Source organism: Clinocottus analis, unplaced genomic scaffold (assembly GCF_023055335.1).
Source record: "Clinocottus analis isolate CAN_PGR_092001 unplaced genomic scaffold, fCliAna1.0.p SCAF_10, whole genome shotgun sequence".
NCBI lineage: Eukaryota > Metazoa > Chordata > Actinopteri > Perciformes > Cottidae > Clinocottus > Clinocottus analis.
Window position 1 is genome coordinate 3,393,866 of NW_027175821.1, and position 18,675 is coordinate 3,412,540.

The 18,675-nt window shown below is 43.3% G+C and overlaps 1 protein-coding gene across 1 annotated transcript in view; it reads left to right on the forward strand.

Annotated features, from left to right (window-relative positions):
- pigg (phosphatidylinositol glycan anchor biosynthesis class G (EMM blood group)) overlaps positions 1-18,675 on the forward strand; it is a 58,068-nt gene that overhangs the window by 10,727 nt on the left and 28,666 nt on the right. The window contains exons 5-8 of the mRNA XM_068595444.1: positions 364-502; positions 6,964-7,176; positions 13,256-13,473; positions 14,251-14,535. Of these exons, the coding sequence (XP_068451545.1) occupies positions 364-502; positions 6,964-7,176; positions 13,256-13,473; positions 14,251-14,535 (855 nt within the window). The remainder of the gene's footprint in view (positions 1-363; positions 503-6,963; positions 7,177-13,255; positions 13,474-14,250; positions 14,536-18,675) is intronic.

Consider the following 18,675-nt stretch of genomic DNA (forward strand, 5'->3'; position numbering starts at 1 on the left):
TGATCAAAGCCGGTCATCCCCGCGCCTGTTTGCTGCCGACGCCGAATTTAGTTTTCCAGCCGGGAGAGATGCCGTGAAAGTGTGCCAGGAAGCGTTTGTCAAGACGTCTTCCGTCTCCGAAGTAATAATTTACTGACTTCAACGTGAAAAAATAAATAAATAACATCAAAGCGATGGCGGTGAAGCATCTTCTGCCCCGGCAGCTGTCGTTTAAAGCCACTGCTCTGTGTTTTCCAAACGGCGTGTATTGTTTGTATTCCTTTTTATTTATTCCCCTTTTTGAATTATTCACGTCTCGACTCCTCGGATCGGTCGCGTGCAGTCGGAGTCCGTTAACCTTCTGTGTGTTTGCGTCTCCCTCAGGAGGCGGAGGGGTCCTTGCCCTACCTGCTGGTGCTGTGCGGAGACCACGGCATGTCGGAGACCGGCAGCCACGGCGGCTCCTCGGAGCCGGAGGTCAACACGCCGCTGGTGCTCATCAGCCCGGCCTTCAAGAGGAAAGGTGAACCGACTCTGGGATTTTTTTTCTTTTTTTCAGGCCGAGAGATGAACAGGTGTGCCGCGGGAAAATGTCCAATTTCACTTAATCGGTTGATAAAAAAATTCGGTGAAATCGTTGAACCAAGTACATTTTATGCTTCGAAGAAGGAGTAGAGTCAGAAGAACAACCTGACGGGCAGATTGCATCCTCCAGACTGCTCGAAGAATCAACCAAACGCCGTCGTCTTAAACACACGTTCATCTACACACACGACGGCTTCATGGCTTCAACAGGAGCTCTTACCAGTCCTCTGACAATCAGGCCGTCAGGGACAAAATAAGGCGACAGAGAGAGACAGTGGCACAAAGAGACAAAGACACAGAGAGAGACAAAGACACAGAGAGAGACAAAGACACAGAGAGAGACAAAGACACGTTAGAGAGAGACAAAGACACGTTAGAGAGAGACAAAGACACAGAGAGAGACAAAGACACGTTAGAGAGAGACAAAGACACGTTAGAGAGAGACAAAGACACGTTAGAGAGAGACAAAGACACGTTAGAGAGAGACAAAGACACAGAGAGAGACAAAGACACAGAGAGAGACAAAGACACAGAGAGAGACAAAGACACAGAGAGAGACAGTGGCACGAAGAGACAAAGACACAGAGACAAAGACACGTTAGAGAGACAAAGACACGTTAGAGAGACAAAGACACGTTAGAGAGACAAAGACACGTTAGAGAGACAAAGACACGTTAGAGAGACAAAGACACAGAGAGAGACAGTGGCACGAAGAGACAAAGACACAGAGAGACAAAGACACAGAGAGACAAAGACACAGAGAGACAAAGACACAGAGAGAGACAAAGACACCAAGAGACAGACAGAAAGAGAGAGACAAAGAGAGACAAAGACACACATAGAGACAAAGACACATAGAAACAAAGACACAGAGAGACAAAGACACATAGAGACAAAGACACAGAGAGACAAAGACACAGAGAGACAAAGACACAGAGAGACAAAGACACAGAGAGACAAAAACAAAGAGAGAGACAAAGACACCAAGAGACAGACAGAAAGAGAGAGACAAAGAGAGACAAAGACACACATAGAGACAAAGACACACAGAGAGACAAAGACAAAGAGAGACAAAGACACAGAGAGACAAAGACACAGAGAGACAAAGACACAGAGAGACAAAGACACACATAGAGACAAAGACACATAGAAACAAAGACACAGAGAGACAAAGACACATAGAGACAAAGACACAGAGAGACAAAGACACAGAGAGACAAAAACAAAGAGAGAGACAAAGACACCAAGAGACAGACAGAAAGAGAGAGACAAAGAGAGACAAAGACACACATAGAGACAAAGACACACAGAGAGACAAAGACAAAGAGAGACAAAGACACACATAGAGACAAAGACACATAGAAACAAAGACGCAGAGAGACAAGGACACATAGAGACACAGAGACAAAGACACACAGAGACAAAGACACATGTTCCGACACACAGATGTATTGGCACTCGCTGCCTCGTGACTTATGAGACACACAAAGTTTGTGTGTAGATATTAACGCGCGAGAGAGAGTTCAATGAAAAGTCACCGGGATGTAAAACTATGTTATAATGAATGAAACTAAAATATGATGATGATGAATTTAACAACACTCAATCAGGAGAACAAAAGAGTAAATAACACACAAATATTAGTATTTAGTTGCCGCAAATCATTTTAGTTGCGCGTCTGCGCCTGCGATCCAGCTGCTGGCCTCGTGATGAAACACTCCTCCGTGCCGGTAGGTAGCGTAATAATGACCATACAAGCTGTATTATGCTACACTGCGACATTTTGTAACCTTTTTTAGTTGTTGGTGGTTTTTTTTCCTGTAGAAAATATTCATTTTTAGGCGGAGAGAACGTGTTTTGATCCAAATTGTGAATTAAACTGAGCGTGTAAACGGGGTTTCTTGTGGCATCGTTTGCTTTTCATTCATTTCAGGGCGAGTTCAAACAGAAAAACTCCCGAGCGTAACTTTTTTTTTTTCTCGCGGCGTGACGGCGGCGGCTGCGAGTGTGTGAACGCGATAATTGCCTCGCGCTCCGCCAAATCTATTTCGGATCCTCCGTCGCGCATCATTATTCTTTATTTTATTTATATATTTGTATTTATTTTGAGATCATTTACGTTAATTAATTATTTACGGTTCACTTGAGTCGTTGCTCCGGGATTGGTGGGTTTTTGCTCGTCGCCTCCCGCGGTGCCGACAGATTGAATCACGTTGTGCTTTTCGACTTCTCAAATTCAACCAATCACAGAAGGAGAGGGAGGAGGGAGTAGATGCCAAAATCTGTGTACTCCTCTGTGTGAAACACGTCTCGACTCCGTTAGTCATTGACGAGGTGGGTTTCTGTGTCTCACTGACACAGAAATGACGCTGTTTCTTTGGGATATTGAAACACGATTTTATTGTCGGCACCTCTCTGGAGCTGATTCACAAGTTGTTTTTTTTAACCAAAAACACACAAAAAAAGCAACATATTCATCATCACGGTGCTTGACCGTGTTGCTTAACCCTGTCTGGTCCTTGGATCTGCATGACATCACTTTAAAAAATATATTTTATACACTTTAAACCAATGAGAAGTGCAATTAAAAAGAGAGATCCCATCCGAAGCTGCTTCAGTAAATTAGTTTTCTAGCTCTCTTGTCGTCATCGTGGTCTTCATTCTGTGCGCTTCCTGTCGAGGGGACATCCTGAAGCGCCTAATAAAATAATTAGAAAGGATCATTTAGGTCTTGAATCCATTGAGCCCCTTTAAGTGCTTTGTAACGACAAGCTACAGTTGTGTGAAAAAGCTTCCTGATTTCTTCTCTTTTGCATGTTTCAGATTATCAAACACATTTAAATGTTAGACAAATATAACACAAGTGAACACAAAATGCAGTTTTTACTTATCATTACTATACATATTATTACTTTCCAAAGATGTGATGAACCACAGTTAATTTATGTTTTAACAACCTTCATTTAAAAACTGCATTTTGTGTTTGTCTATTATTTAAATGTGTTTGTGTGACAAACGTGCAAAAAGAGAAGAAATCAGGAAGGGAGCAAACACTTTTTCACTCAACTGCATATGGAATAGACTTTATTTAAATGGCGCCTGAGGTGTGTACATATGTGGACATGAAACGCGTCCCATTTAATGCATCGCTTGGTTCAATCAGCGGCCTCATCAGGAAGCCACCGGCTGCTTTCAACGCGGCGAGATGGCGACGTCGTTAGCAGGAAGCGGTTGTTCTTCATCAGAGCGGCTGCCCGCGGATCAGAGGTCATTACTGAACTCGGTACCTGAGCGTCACCGTTATAATCTGAGCGCATCGTTGGGAACGCGGCTCCCTCTCACGGACGCTACAGTCGACGGCGCCGGGAGGATCCCGAGAGGCGAGGCCACTTCAATCAGGCGGTGTGTGTAAATAAGGAAAAAGCCCTGCAGCCGTTGTTTACCTCGGTGTCCGTGCATCCTCGCCGTGATGCAATGAGCTGCAGTCGAAAACCAAGAAGAGCCAATGACACAGAAGGCAGGAGGACGAGGCCGGATGGCACAACGTAGCGGAGGAGGAAAGGTTTTCACACATTGATGGACGAACTTTCAGAGATATATTAATGAAGTGAGGTTTAGTTCACTGTGTAACAGTCAGGCTTCTTACGGGTTTAGTTACGTTAGCTGTTGGCTGCTAGCTGTTAGCTGTATTAACCCCATTACCTGCTTACTAAATGGGTAATGACTGCTAACTAGCTGCTAACTAGCTGCTACTAGTGACAAGAAGACACACAAATGTTCAAAGTTCATAAGGAATATGTTTATAGATGTATTTCAGAGTGTAAGAAACACTTTGATTCTGAGCGCTAAATATAACATTTTATTTTCAGTCAGTTACATAATGTAATACATAATTTGCATTTATACCTCAAACAGTCTTATATAGGTTTGCATATAATAATAATTACAGCAATATAATAGCCACAGTTTATTTGTATTTATCGATAATTTTAGACATTGTAAAAAATCTGAAACGTAGTCATAAAACACAAACACCACCATCTATTAGAGTTAGTATAATTCATCTATGAGAGTTAGTGTTATTAATTTATTAGAGTTATTTACAGAAATAGTGCACACTGAAAAAGATCAAATAAATAATGTGGGTTAAAAACATGCGGTTATCATAATGGCCCCTGAGCCTAGTATTGTAAATGATGGATTGGACTCAGTTTACCTCTTTAACCTGTTGAGAAAACCGAGTTCTGGTGCCGTCTCTGGTACAAAACCGTCTCCTAGCGGAGCGACGGCGCGGCTCCGCTCGATGAGGGCTCCTGGGAGCCGGCGTTGGCGAGCCGCACGCTCGCCTGCATATGGCTCGCTCGTCAGCTGCAGCTCTCTCATCTATGAATCAGCATTCTGTGCGTGCAACCTTTCGCTGAGTTACGACACATCTGCTCCAACAGCATGCGAGTCGCTCCGTCCCCGTGGAAGCCGAGCGGAGCGGCCGTCGCTCTGGAGACGCTTTGGATGTAACCGATAAAGCATGTGGTCACCGATCTGGCGAGCAGAGCTCTCCTTTCTTTTTTCCCGCGGAGAACAAATCCCAAAACGACAATGTATGAAAATACTTCACTTTAAGCTCTTTGGAAACCGTGTGAAAATCCTCCCGCGCCAATTTTAAGTCCCAGCATGCCCCATTCAGACAATCTTTTGGCATAAAATACGTTATTTTTTTCCATTTTTGAACTGAGCGACAGTTTTTTTGACTGGAACTCCTTCGTAACAGACAAAGTCTTTGTTTTATTGTGATTTGTGTTTTATTTTTAGGTCATAGTCTTTCCAAAAAGCTGTCTTATTGACCGCTGGAGGAGGCAATTTTTGGGGAATCTGCCTCATATCATGCTGGATGTTCATATTTATTTATAAAATATTTGATAAAAGTGATTTTTTTTTTTTTGCAGATAGACATTTTTTCCCCAAAACTTTGCTGAACAAATACATACAATAACCACAAGTATTGGAATTAATTTGGGGTTCCTACACCGACTTAAACACAGGGGGAAAAGGAGGTCTGGAACCAGTTTTTGAGTTAAAAAACGACTGCTCCATGAACTTCTGCTCATCGGCGTAACTCCCGCGACTGAACGCACGACTTCGACATGTGTAGTCGTTCATCGCTAAGTAGCAGATTTTAAAAAAATTAAATAAATAAAAGCCTTGTGTACTCGGTAGATTTAATAGCTGTGGGCTCAACACAGCAAAGTCCTTGTCTTGTTCCAAATCCGTCTGTCTGATAGTTCGCAGGCTGATTTTCATTGTGTCCAAATACCGAAGTAGCTCACGAGCGCTGGAGGGGGGGGGGGGGGGGTCCCATCCTTTGGTCCCACGCGTCTGGATGCATTTAAACCGGTTACAGTTCGTCTTTGCAACCTGAAAACTTCACTCAGGCGATTCGGGGAGCCCTCTTTGTGTTCCTGGAAGCCGAGCGTCAACGAGTCTTAACAACCGTCTGTTGTGACAGCTGACGAGCTTTGAAAAATGATAATGACTCTGTTCTCTCTCTCTCGCTCGGCGGGTTTTGCTCTTGTTTGGGTTGTTTTTGTGTGTCGCGACAGCACCCTCTTGCCGCACGGTCACACCCACGGGGCATTAATACAAGAGTAATTATGAGGATTGATTGTCGTGCTTTTCCCGTTTCGGGGGTTCAAGCTTCTCTGTGTTGGAATTCAAACTGGAATATCGCATTGATGCTAATCGGCAAAGACGCCGCTAATGGGTTTTGCTTTAATGGATGAAATGAGTCAACTGTGGAGAAAGGCTTCAGTTGTTCACACACACACACACACACACACACACACACACGGAGTAAAATGTGATATCCATAATCGCTTCCAAATAACACAAAGGCGTGGGATTTTGTTTGTGCAAGCCTCATGACTTCAGGAGAAGGACTTCCTTCTCTTTTTTTTTCTAAATGAATCTCTGAGTGTTGTGAAATTCTTTCAGACAGGCTCTCATTGTGCAGACAGTATGAAAATTGAGCCATTTCCACCCGTCCATCATGCAAGGAGTTTTTGTCTGAGGATAGCTTACAGTTTGAAGTGATTAAATGTGACTTTTCTTCGGAAGGTAAATCCATTTCGGCCTCACTGTGGTTAGGTTTTGAAGGAGTTTCTATTTTTCTGTGTCCGTTTTTTAAAGGGGAAGTCCACTGGGGGGAGAAGGTTTTATTTTACCTTGAAATCTGCTTCTTGGATTGAATCAAGGAAGAAGTTAGTTGTTAACATTCAGGTTGAACAGTTTCCTTGGTGTGTATGTGTGTGTGTGTATGTATGTATGTATGTATGTATATATATATATGTGTGTGTGTGTATTTATTTATTTATTTATTTGTGTGTTTTCCCTCCGTGGCGTCAGTGGGAATGGAGAAGCCCGGCGCGGTGGAGCAGGTCGACTTGACTCCGACGCTCGCCCTGGGCCTCGGCCTGCCCATCTCTCAGAACAGCGTGGGCCGCGTCATCCCGGGCGTCCTGGAGGAGACCTCGCTGCGAGACCAGCTGCGCTTCCTGCATCTCAACGGCCACCAGCTCAGCTGCCTGCTCCGAGACAGCACGCCCGACTACGAGAAAGGTGAGGAACCAATTCAGCCGAGTCCGAACCTCTGTGACTCGTTAAAGCCTCATCGCGGGAAAAATCTCCTTCCAAAAGGCAGATGTGTTTGAACTCTGTGACCTGCTGCTCGTGTTCAACTGCATCGCGATTAAAGTAGATTTTTATGGAAAATAAACTGTCGACTGAACATGTGAGGACGCTCAGAGAGACAAACCCAAATTAAATCATCACCTCTCGTCTCAGCTGCGTTTTAGCCTCTTTCAGCTCAGTGTTTCCTGCTTTTTAAAGTCCACAACTTTACTCTCTTTATTCACACTCACATCTCCCAACAACTTCACACTGCTTTAAAGAAGTACAATGCGTGCGTATACGAGTCGACACTTGTTAAGATATCACACGTGAGCTCGGAGCAGGCGGCTCATCGTCTCATTCAGGCGGTTGCTTTATTCGCATCCCGGTTCTGTGCCTGTCGTCGTCGTCGTCGTCGTCGTTGTCTTTTTTTTTTCTCCGCTGGAGACGCACAGATGGCGCAGACTTCTAAGTTGACTCAGAAGTGTGGCTCGCTGCAAGTAGAAGTCCATCTCCTCATTATTCACCGCGTGTTGTCGGCTGCATGAACGCGGTGTTTAACCTGCAGCGCTCTGATTAAGACGAGGGGGGAATCATCTCACGCGCTCAAACTGAAAAGCCCGTCAACGCCGGAGTCTTATGAAAGGAGACGCATTTTGGTTTTTTGATTTTCCAATGGTCTCTTACTGGCGGTTACCAGATTGAGAATATTCATCCTGCATTCAGATAATCCTCCAAAGGTTTCATTTTACGGTGTTTTTTTTTGGATAAATCTTGCATTTACAGGAAGTAGGATACAAAAAGCACTGACCACATCACACACGAGCCGGGCTTTTGGAGAAGAAAGACTGAAGCTGAGCGTCTGAGTGAGAAACAGACTTGTTTCCTGTCATGTCAGGTTGTAGGTTTCAACCCTCTGGATATTGATTTCTTTAAGTCTGGATGTATGTATGACCTTACAGCTGCGGGGGGAAAAATACAAACATGGACACGGAGAGACTCACAAACAGGCCGCGGTCTGTTCCTTGAAACATTAATGCCGTCCGCTCTGTGCAAATGCATGCGCATATCCTCGCAGAGCTCTGCTCCCTGCGTTCCTCTCGGGGTCACCCTGTTTGTCAGAGTTATCCATCGCTCTGCCTCTCCCCCACCTCGTCCTCTCTCTCTTTCTCTCCGTCGAGGCAACATTTCAGACCCCGACGGCAGCAGTTGCCGTCGCAGACGTTCGGTTCGGTCAGACGCGATTCATCTCATCGTTTCAAGTGAGATTGGAGGGGAAAGCAGGAAGGGAGGCGGACTCTTTGATGACCGGCTTGTTTGGCAAACAATCGGGACATGTGGCATTTTATTTGAAAAATCATAATCTTCTAAAAAAAAAAAGCGTGTTTTTACTGAATCAATCACAGTTAACGTGAAACGACCGCGTAGATTCTACGTGTTGCAAGTGTTCGATGACTGATTTCAAACCAACACCCTGGATTATGTAAGATTAGCGTCTCACGATGCCTAAATGTCAATATTGAAATGACTCCACTGCTTTGGTTTATTAATAAACACCTGCAAAATAGATAAAGCAGAGCTTTGTGTTTAGTGCGATTAAGCGTGCTGACACACTGAACTAAACTGGTGGCCGTGGTCAACATTTGACGTGCTTAGCATTAGCACGTGGTTAGCGTTAGACCCGTTCGAGATGAGCCAGTTCTGCGCAGAATCGATCGGCGCGCAGTGCACGCCGGTTAGATTTGTGTCCGACTCGCTCTGACGTCGTGGACATGCGGTCAACGATAATCTCACGAGAGCGAGGCGGCCGGCGAGCTTAGAGCCAGCATGTTAGCACGCTGACATTAGCATTTAGCTCGTAGCGCCACGATGCCTCAGTGCAGCGTCATAGATCTGCTAGCATGGCTTTATATTCTTAGTTTCATTGAGATGTACAGTAGCTTCTGGGTTTTCTTTTGCCTTCATAATAATCCCGTTATATTTCAGTATCAAATAATTTTTGTAAGCACATCGCTGCGTTGTCTTTGGAGCTAAACTCATTGTTTGGTGCATCACGTTGTCCGACCCGACATTGAATCGTGAGACGTGCAGCATGCTGTAACTCTATAATAACAATAACTTTATTTATAGAGCACTTTTAAAAACAGGGTTTACAAAGTGCTTCCACAGACGAGCAAAGCATGAACACAAACCAAATGACGGCAAACAAAAAAAGACCAGACCATAAAAATCATTTAACACAACCAAACCAAAAAAAAAAATAGCCGAAAAGAACAAGAGAAAAATATAAAACATACAAACAAAACCATGGGAACAAAAGTATAATAGATCATAAAAGAACATAAGAAAGTGTGTTGCGCTGCCACAAACCTGCGGGTGTGGCAAACAGCAAACATGGCTTCTTCTGAACTTAAAACAAACTACCTCTTTTCACATTAAAAAGCTTTTCCTCACTGGCAGCACATTTTCTCTCTATTTTGGTCCCCGGTTTCCATAGTGATGGGATGAAATGGAAATTATTTCAGCAGACCTACATTTGGATGTGTTGATTTTTTTTTCTTGAAAAACTGAATCTGTCCACTTGGGTAATCACGAGGCTTGTTATGCAGGAACAAATGTAGAAGTTGTCACTTGTGGAGGATATTTTAAGCAGGTTTTTTTTTTGGCCGGCGAGACACCTGTCGGGGGTCAAAGGTCACCGCGTCTGAACGCAGTCGCCTCCTCGTCTGGAAAGAAACGCGGCTGATTTCAGCTTTCAAAGTCGTTTCATCAGTGAGACAAAAAAAACACTTTAAAAACAGATTTACAATGCCCAGAAACCGAGGTGTGACGCAACTGTATATATTAAGAGTTTGTCGTTGTTGTGCAATCTTTTGCAATCACTTTTCTTTTGTCTTAAAGTAACAATAACTTGCAAAACATGAAAGGAACATTTTCAAAGTTCAACTCAGTACGAGGTTTAAAACAACAACATCTTGTTGTGCCTCCACATCTCTCTGTCTGCCTAGTTTCTTTCTTTCTTTTTTTAATACTGTTTATTTCATGGTTTTAATCCGCTCCAGTAATCACGCTGAAATCAAGATTGCAATAACTTCATCCAACGTAAAAGTAATTAAAGTCAGCTCGCCCTCCCAAATGGTAGCTCTCCCAGATTCCTCTTCCACAAGCTGGTAAATGTGACCCTATACATGGTTTTACCCACCCGAAAGGATTTTATTCCTATTAGATATTAGTCTGTTTATAAGTGCATCTCCTTTATATCATCCCATTTCTTTTCATTTTGTATTCTCTTTAACCCAGGCTGGTGTTGTGTTCTCTACAAGTATGTTTTATTTATTTTTTTCCCAGTGTCTTTAGTTGTTTTGTTCCAATATTGCTCCGTTTGTTGGATTCCTTTCCTCTTTGTAACTGAATCCTAACACAGACACACAGACACGCGTTGGATTAAAGCAGCGTAAGAGTCATAACTCATTAAATTTGGAGGAGACAAATTCCCCGAGCGCTTTGGTTGTTTTGCTTGTCGCCAGTTTGATACAAGACTCCCGTTCCTCTCCAAACAAACGGACTGAAGATGGTAGTTTTAGTTTTTAACCACAAAAAGAAGAATCATCTGATTCGTTAGGTCCTAATCTTTCCAAAAAGGTGTCTTATTAGTGTGTGGGATGTTGTTACGGCACCGAACAACACTGTTTTAAAAACTACACGCATGCTGGATGTTTATAGTTATGACACATATATACATTCTTTTTCCAAACAACACAGTTTTTTGACTGAAACTCCTTCCTAACAGGCCAAAGCTTTGTTTTATTGTGACTTTTGTTGATTTTTAGGTCCTAATCTTTCCAAAAAGGTGTCTTATTGACCGCTCCAGGAGGCATTTTTTGGGGAATCTGGCTTATATCATGCTGAATGTTCATAGTTATGATCAAAATATCTATTTTGCAGATATACATTTGTTTCCCCAAGAGAAATACATAAAATAAACACAAGTATTGGAATTAACTTGGGGTTCCTACGAGAACAAAATTGTCTCCACAGTTTTCAATGGGTTAAATAAATTATGCTTCTTGTTAAAAATATTATTTCTAATAATGTAAAGCCCCCTAGATGTTATTAAAGTGATCAATGCCCATTTTAGTGAATCTTAACGCCCCCAGAATTGCATTGATGAAGTGCGTTCTCGTCTTGTTAACAAACAGTTACACCGACGTGTTTTTGATTGGTTTCTGGTCTCCGACGACATCAGACTCAATAAAATATATTTCCTGTTGCCCGAAGCTGGACGCAGAGCCCTCACGGCGTCCTTCCAGAGCTCGCTTGTGAATCCATCAACGTCCGCTCTGTTTCAATCTTCATACTGTTGTTTTTTCCTCGTGTGCCTCTAACCTCAGGCGTCTTGGAGGGCCATTAACCAACACGTGTTGTTTTGGACAGATGAAACACGGCCAGGGACGTCGATACCGTGTGATTCATGCCTCCGGCTTCAGGTTCTAATATTCCTACCGGCACCGCGTGTCTGGCAAAGCCACGCTCACTATTTATCACCCGTATGTCACCGAGCTACTGTGTGTGTGTCTGTGTGTGTGTGTGTGTGTCACACATCAAACCTCCGCATTAGTTTGCCCTTGGACATGTTCCTAAAGCCCGGAAGTGAAATGAAAAGCGGGCGTCCCTTCGTCTAGTGAACGTGTGAGTGCGTCACGGCTCTCTTCATAGTTAAGAGTCCTGATGAAATTATGAATAGTTGTTTGTTTTTCACCACGGGCATTTTTATTATCTTTTCAATTTTAGGAACATTATCGACACGGGAAACTGAAACAAGCGGCGGCTGAAATGTAATAGATTTCCCGTTTGTAACATCCAACGGGCATCCGAGTGATTGATGAAGTGGTGAATGGGATTACTGAACGCTCATTCACGAGGAAACGAAGCGGTGAGAACAACGTTAGTGCGGCAGGACGGGCAGACGCCCGTCGACGAGGCTGAAGGGAGACGAAGCGCTCCGGACCGACGGCCATTTATCTTCACTGTTTTTGAATAAACTAATAATAACGGTTTGATCTCATACAGCGCTTTTCTGAGTCCTCAAAGACGCTTTACACAGGAATCATTCGCAGCTACGGGAGCGATTTTAGGGTTAAGTGTCTTGCTCATGGACACATCGACCCCGGCTAGCAGGGGCCGGGATCGAACCGCCGATCCTCTGCTTGAAGGACGACCACACATGAGGATCTCTTTGAGGTCATTTTCAGTCTCTACATCGTCGTACTGAGTCTTTTTTAGGTAATTGTGTGTCTCTTACAGGTTGTTCAATGTCTCTTCAATGTCATTTTGTGAGTCGACATCGTCTTTCTAAGTCTCTTTGAGGGCATTGTGTGTCTCTTTCAGGTCGTTCTGTCTCAGTGTCATTTTGTGTCTCTTCAAAGTCGTTTTGTGTCTCAAGGTCATTCTGTTTCTCTTCGTGGTCATTTTGTGTCTCTTCAAGCATTTTCATGCTCCATATCTCCATCCAGTCGTAGCCGAGCATCCAACCCTGGTTGTGACATTGCTAATGTGTAAAAAAACAAACGCCACCGATTGACAAACAGTGCTCCCTTTTTATAACACTGAAACTGTTGCATTTAGTTTGGAGGAAGCAAACAGAGGTGGCCGTTGCATAACAGGGAAAAAAAAAAGCACAGATTGTTTCGTTTGGGAGATAAGTGGAAATGTCCTGATGCCTCAGAAGGTATTTGGTGATAAATAAACAGTTTCAAAAATAAATACGACGCCGCATCAGGAAACCCACAGAGGTTTTTTTTTTTTTTTAATGAGATGCCGCAAATGTCCTCATATTGACAAATCTATACGAACGCGATGGCGGCTAAAGTCTTCGCTGCGTATCAAAGGTAATGCCGAGTATTTGAGTACCTGACGGCGCGCGTCAATGTCAGCGTAATCCCCCGGTTAACGCTGGCACCAGAAGCCACGCTTTGTAAACATGCCAGCTGTTGATGGCGCCCCCTTGTCTCCTTCCCCCCCGTTGCAGAGGCGGGCTTTGAGCAGTTCCGCGTGGCAGAGCGGGCTCACGGGAGCTGGATGAAGCTCTTCCTGGAGGGCAACACCTCGGAGGTGCTCACCAACATGGGCAAGAAGGTCCTGAAGCAGTACCTGGAGGCCCTGGCCGCCATGAGCTCGGCCCTCAGCAAGCAGCTGGGCAAGTACGACATGTACTCCATGGTGGCCGGCACCGTGTTCGTGTTCCAGGTGAGTGCAGGGAGCGGGGTGTTCATCCAGTCGGTGTTTTGTTAGTAAAACTAACCTCTTACAAAGAAAGGGATCCACATTTAAAAGCTTTAACAAGATGCAGTGGCCGTGATTATCAATACTCCAACACGTGTGCTCTCTTCAGATGACATCGCTCTTAAAACCTTTTGCACTCCGCCTCTTTTTCGAAAGAAAAGTAACTTAAACTTAATTATCTTCGCAACCACAAGGTTTATTAACTTCATTTAAATTGCTACAATGCTGTAACCGCTGTGAGAAGATGCATATGTTTAAACATTAAAGTAACTGTTAAGTTTAAGTACTTGTGTAACTCCTACTTGTGATTTCACTAACAAACACATCCACGTAACCGTAAGGCTTGTGGGAGTCTGACAAAAAAAAAAGATAAGCCTGAAAACCCCCTATTTTTACCTGAAAATTCACAAAAAAAAAGAGTGTTACAAGTAATTTGGGGTTCATATGATTACTTAAACACGAGGAACAAGCGCTACAGGAAGGAAAAACAACCCCAATTTGGGCCTTTGGTGTACCAAAACAAGTTCTACTACTATACTTATTGCTTCGAAGGTTTCTGGAAGAATTTGGTGTATGTTCACCTGTTTTATTCTGTTTCATTATTCTTCGTTAATCAAAACAAAGGGTCCATTTGCTAACGTAATATCTCTCATTAAATTCTTCTTAAAAGCTTTAACTCCGCAGCGGCTTGTTGAACCATATTATGACCAAACTGTGTTGTTTTTCTTCTCCTCCCTTCAGCTCCTGCTGGTCCTGCTGCTGGCGATGCCCGAGGCCCTCAGCGGCGAGGCGTCCGTGGACCTCCCCGTCCTCTCGGCGCTGCTCTCCCTTCCTTTCTACCTGCTGTGCCTGCTGCTGGCCTCGGTGCACGTCCTGGTGTGCACCTCGGCCGAGAGCTCCTGCTACTTCTGCAGCCTCTCCTGGGGCCTCGTGTTCGCCGCCGTCGCCTTCTCCTCGGCTATGTTCTGCATCCTGGTCTCCTTGGTCACGCGGCGACTCCCATCGGGACCGACGATTCACGGGAAGGTGAGTCTGTGTGCGCCAGAAATGTATGTATATCGGAACAGGTGTTCGCCCTCACAGGTGTGCGCACGCTTGTGCGAGAGCTCAACGCGGAAGCTAACCCGTTCAGCTGCTCTGTGATTGTTTTGTAACAAAGGAGATCAAAGGGGCAAGAGAGTCGTCTGAAGTTGGTTTTCCATCCAGAGACGGCTGCTTTCGGTAGCTCGCGGCTGTTTAAAGGTGCAGTGCGTAATACCACGTGCTCCAGCAGGGTCCATACGATTCGACATTTACAGTCATCAGTTTGGAAAAGATTCTGACAGCCGGTTTAAAATATCACGCCGTCTTATGATATTCATGAGTGGCGTCTGCCTTTTTAGTTTACGGCGGCCATCTTCGGGTTTTTCCCCGGTGAAAATACAAGGAGGAGTTCTCGTTTCTGCCACTTTTAATCCCCCAAAACGACCCATCAAAACCCACGCCGTACCTTCAGCGTGATTGACGAGCCTAGGCCTTCTGGGCCGACTGATATCAGACGCATCAATACACGGGGATATGACGGGATGCTGCGTCATTAACGCACGATGCATGTAGTCCACATCAACAAGAACCAGGCACATTTAGTTATGGAGCCGGTTTATCTTGCGCCTGTACTTCACTTTATTAATAAAACAACACGATGCAGCGTAGTTTGCACAATGCGGCGACCGCTTATATTCTCGTTCGACACTTCACTAGAACATTTCTTCTCCTTTTTTTTTTTTCCTTCACAATAAAAGCCCCAGAAACTCACATCAAAACACTGCTTCCTAGAGAGCAATATAATAGTTATATCACAACATGACAAAACAATCCAACAAAACTGCGGCACTAAAACACAGCGCGCACAAGAGCACGATCATAACGAATGATATTATTCACTTTACGGCTTTATGAAGTCAACACTGTAACCTCTGACACATCGCACCGCTCTTCTGATGTCGTTGTGTGAAACAAAAGGCTGAGCAAAAGTTGTCATCGATTATGTGTGATCTGTTATCTTGGAAAAATCGCTGCACCAAAAGTTTGGAAGTGTTTCAGCGAGTCCCTCTTTGTGGATTTTAGCCTTTGGGCTGTTATGAGTCAAATAGTACTCGACAGTATTCATAGCTTATGTGTTTTTTTCATGGATGATTGCAGGTAATGAATTACTCTACAGTATTGCACAGCGAAATGTATTGACCAAAAATATATATATTGTTTTATGACAAAAGTACGAGAGTCTTTTTGTCATTCAATGCACTGACGGTGAGAGTTAGAGAGCAGGAACGCCGACTCAGCATTTCTAAAACTCCTGCGGTTGAACTGTTAATGCCAACAGCACAACAAAGGGAACAGGAATTTATCACAGATGCTGCCGCCGTCTGCTCTGCTGCAGGTTTACTCCGCGTCCCAGAAGTCATGGGCCTCGCATTGTTTTCCACATCCAGCTCACATTTCTGAAACTCTCTGCCGCATCGATGAACATAATCCGGCATTTCAAACGGCACATGTTTTGTATTGTAACGCAGGTCTGTTAGCACGCTATCATACTGTATGCTCTCCATATTAAAAAAAAGGTTGCAGGCCACCAGCATTGAATCTGTTGTGATCGGCGCGTCTCTGCAGCTCGTTGATGCTCTGCATAAAAGAGAGTTTTGTTTTGTTTAAGCGTCGTTACACCAGTGAAGCCTGATGGGGAAGATAAAATACAAACCTTCACTAATATGGATTATCAAGGGAGAGGGAAAAAATAAGCACTGTGTCAGTCAGTGCAGCAGTAGCTTATAGATATTTTAAAAGAACTGGATGAGAGGATGTATCGTTGCATTAGACGCATACATTTTTGCAAGGTGTGCCTAATAAAGTGGTGAAGTGGAGTGTAGTTCTTCGACTTCCTGTTGGTTCATAAATGGCATGAGAATGACTCTGAGCCTTTTCTTGGACTGTGATAGTACAAACAGTCATGTTTTGTTTTGTTTTTCACTTAAATTTTTAATACTTTCAATATATTGACATTAAACAAGAACACAAATACAAAAATTAGGATTTTCATACAATAGTAAGGTACGGAAAGAAAAAGAAGAAAACAACAACAACAGCAGACAGACACACATAACAATACAAAAACAAAATACAATCACCCGACACCCTTTTTTTCACAGCCCTGCATTCATTCCTGCAATTTCTTGAACACACACATCAGAGTACCGTTCTAATTTGTTCAAAAAAACATTAGATTTTCCCCTACAAACAGTGATGTTGAAGTTTACAGCCGTTTCTGTTGTAACGATGCAATTATGGCCACAAACCATCGAGGTGTCGGCTGTTTTAAGTCTTTCCAATACAGCGGGACTTTCTGACCTCTGTGGATGAAACTTTAGTGGTACCCAGAAGGGTCTGCCTTTTTGTTTATGGTAAAATAATACATTATGTATATGATAGATAAATATATATATGACATGTATAAATATATACGTGTGTATATATTCAACCGGCTATGTTGAAATGTACTTCAACAAATGAAAGTCGTTGTGAGACCGCTCCTCTAAATGGGCCATCAATCAGATGCACTGGGACTCGTTGTTCGTGAGGTGGAAGCACTCAGTCTTTAGTGTTTGTTTGAATTGGCCTAAAAGATGAGTCGTCTTTACGGCTGCACCTCTTTGCTCATTATAATTTATCTGCAAAGGTTACATCTCATTTCCCTCTTCTGGAAACTTTGCAAAAGTGCTGAGAGGGCAAAAATACAAAAAAGTCTGAAGGAATCCACTCGGGCCATTTTGGGTTGTTGGGTGAAGAAATAAACTCCCAAATCTAGACACTGGAGCGTGAGTAGGAGATATACTGAGTGGATTATTCTGTGACTCCGGTTTCCTTGACTCTGGAATATTTTTTCTTTGAGTTAAAAAAAAAGAAGAGGAAAAGTGCCCATAGCTCAGCTGGCAGGTAATGACTGGACTTGTAAAGAGAAGAGTGCTTCCTCATCGAGCAGCAGACTTTTTATAGAGGCGAGACAGTCGGGACAGAAACTTAACCAATGAATGCGTCCAATTTGTGCAATTAACTGCACTTTTTTTTTGAAATAATTCAACGACTCCCGTACGTACAACAGCATGAAAGGGAACGAATGGTTTGACTGTTTGGCTGCAACTTTAAAAGTGTCAGAGAAGGCAAAAAAAATAATTAAAACTCCAAAAAATAGAACACATAACACATGGCGAACTTCACATCGAAGCTGGGCGCAGAGGATGTTTGTGACTTGATAATGATTGATTATGAAATTAGTGGTGATTCAGCAGTAATGTCTGTGGGATTCATGGTTTATGTGAAGAAAGTAATGCAATTAACACACAATTATATGTATCTTCAATGCATCTGACAGAGAAAACGCCTGCATCGTGACCGGCAGACCGTCCCGGCCATGATGAAGGCTATAAAAGCTCATTACGGTTCATATTTAAGCAATAAGGTACGACAGGGTGCTGTATCGTCAATAATGTACTGTGCAAGGGCACAATTTCCAATATTCAAAGGGCTATAAAAACAGATCCTTAAACTTGTAAAGTGAAATTACAACGCAGCCTTGTTCATGCCGACCTCTGCCATGCACATGTTTATGGCCAAGAGATTTTACTGTACATTTTTGGAGAAAGGTGACTTCAAAGTCAGCTTCAATGACATAACGATATTCATAAAGTCACAATTTCCAATATTCAAACTGCTATAAAAACAGATCCTTACATTTGTAAAGTGAAATTACAACGCAGCCTTGTTCATGCCGACCTCTGCCATGCACGTGTTCATGGCTTTAAGGTTTTACTGTGCAGTTTTGGAGAAAAGTGACTTCAAAGTCAGCTTCAATGACATAAAGATATTCATAATATCACAAATTCAAAGGGCTATAATAACAGATCCTTAAACTTGTAAAGTGAAATTACAACGCAGATTGCGCATCGGCACCGACTACTGAATTTTTGGTATTGTGACGCCCCTACGACAGACGTTGACTCGCAGTTGACGTTGGAATCAATTTTCAAATATTATCGATGACTTTGAAAGCAGTTATATGGATCAGTTCCATGTTCTGCTAATATATCTTTGTTCCAAAAAAACAAAACGGTGATTAAAACCTTTTACAGTCAT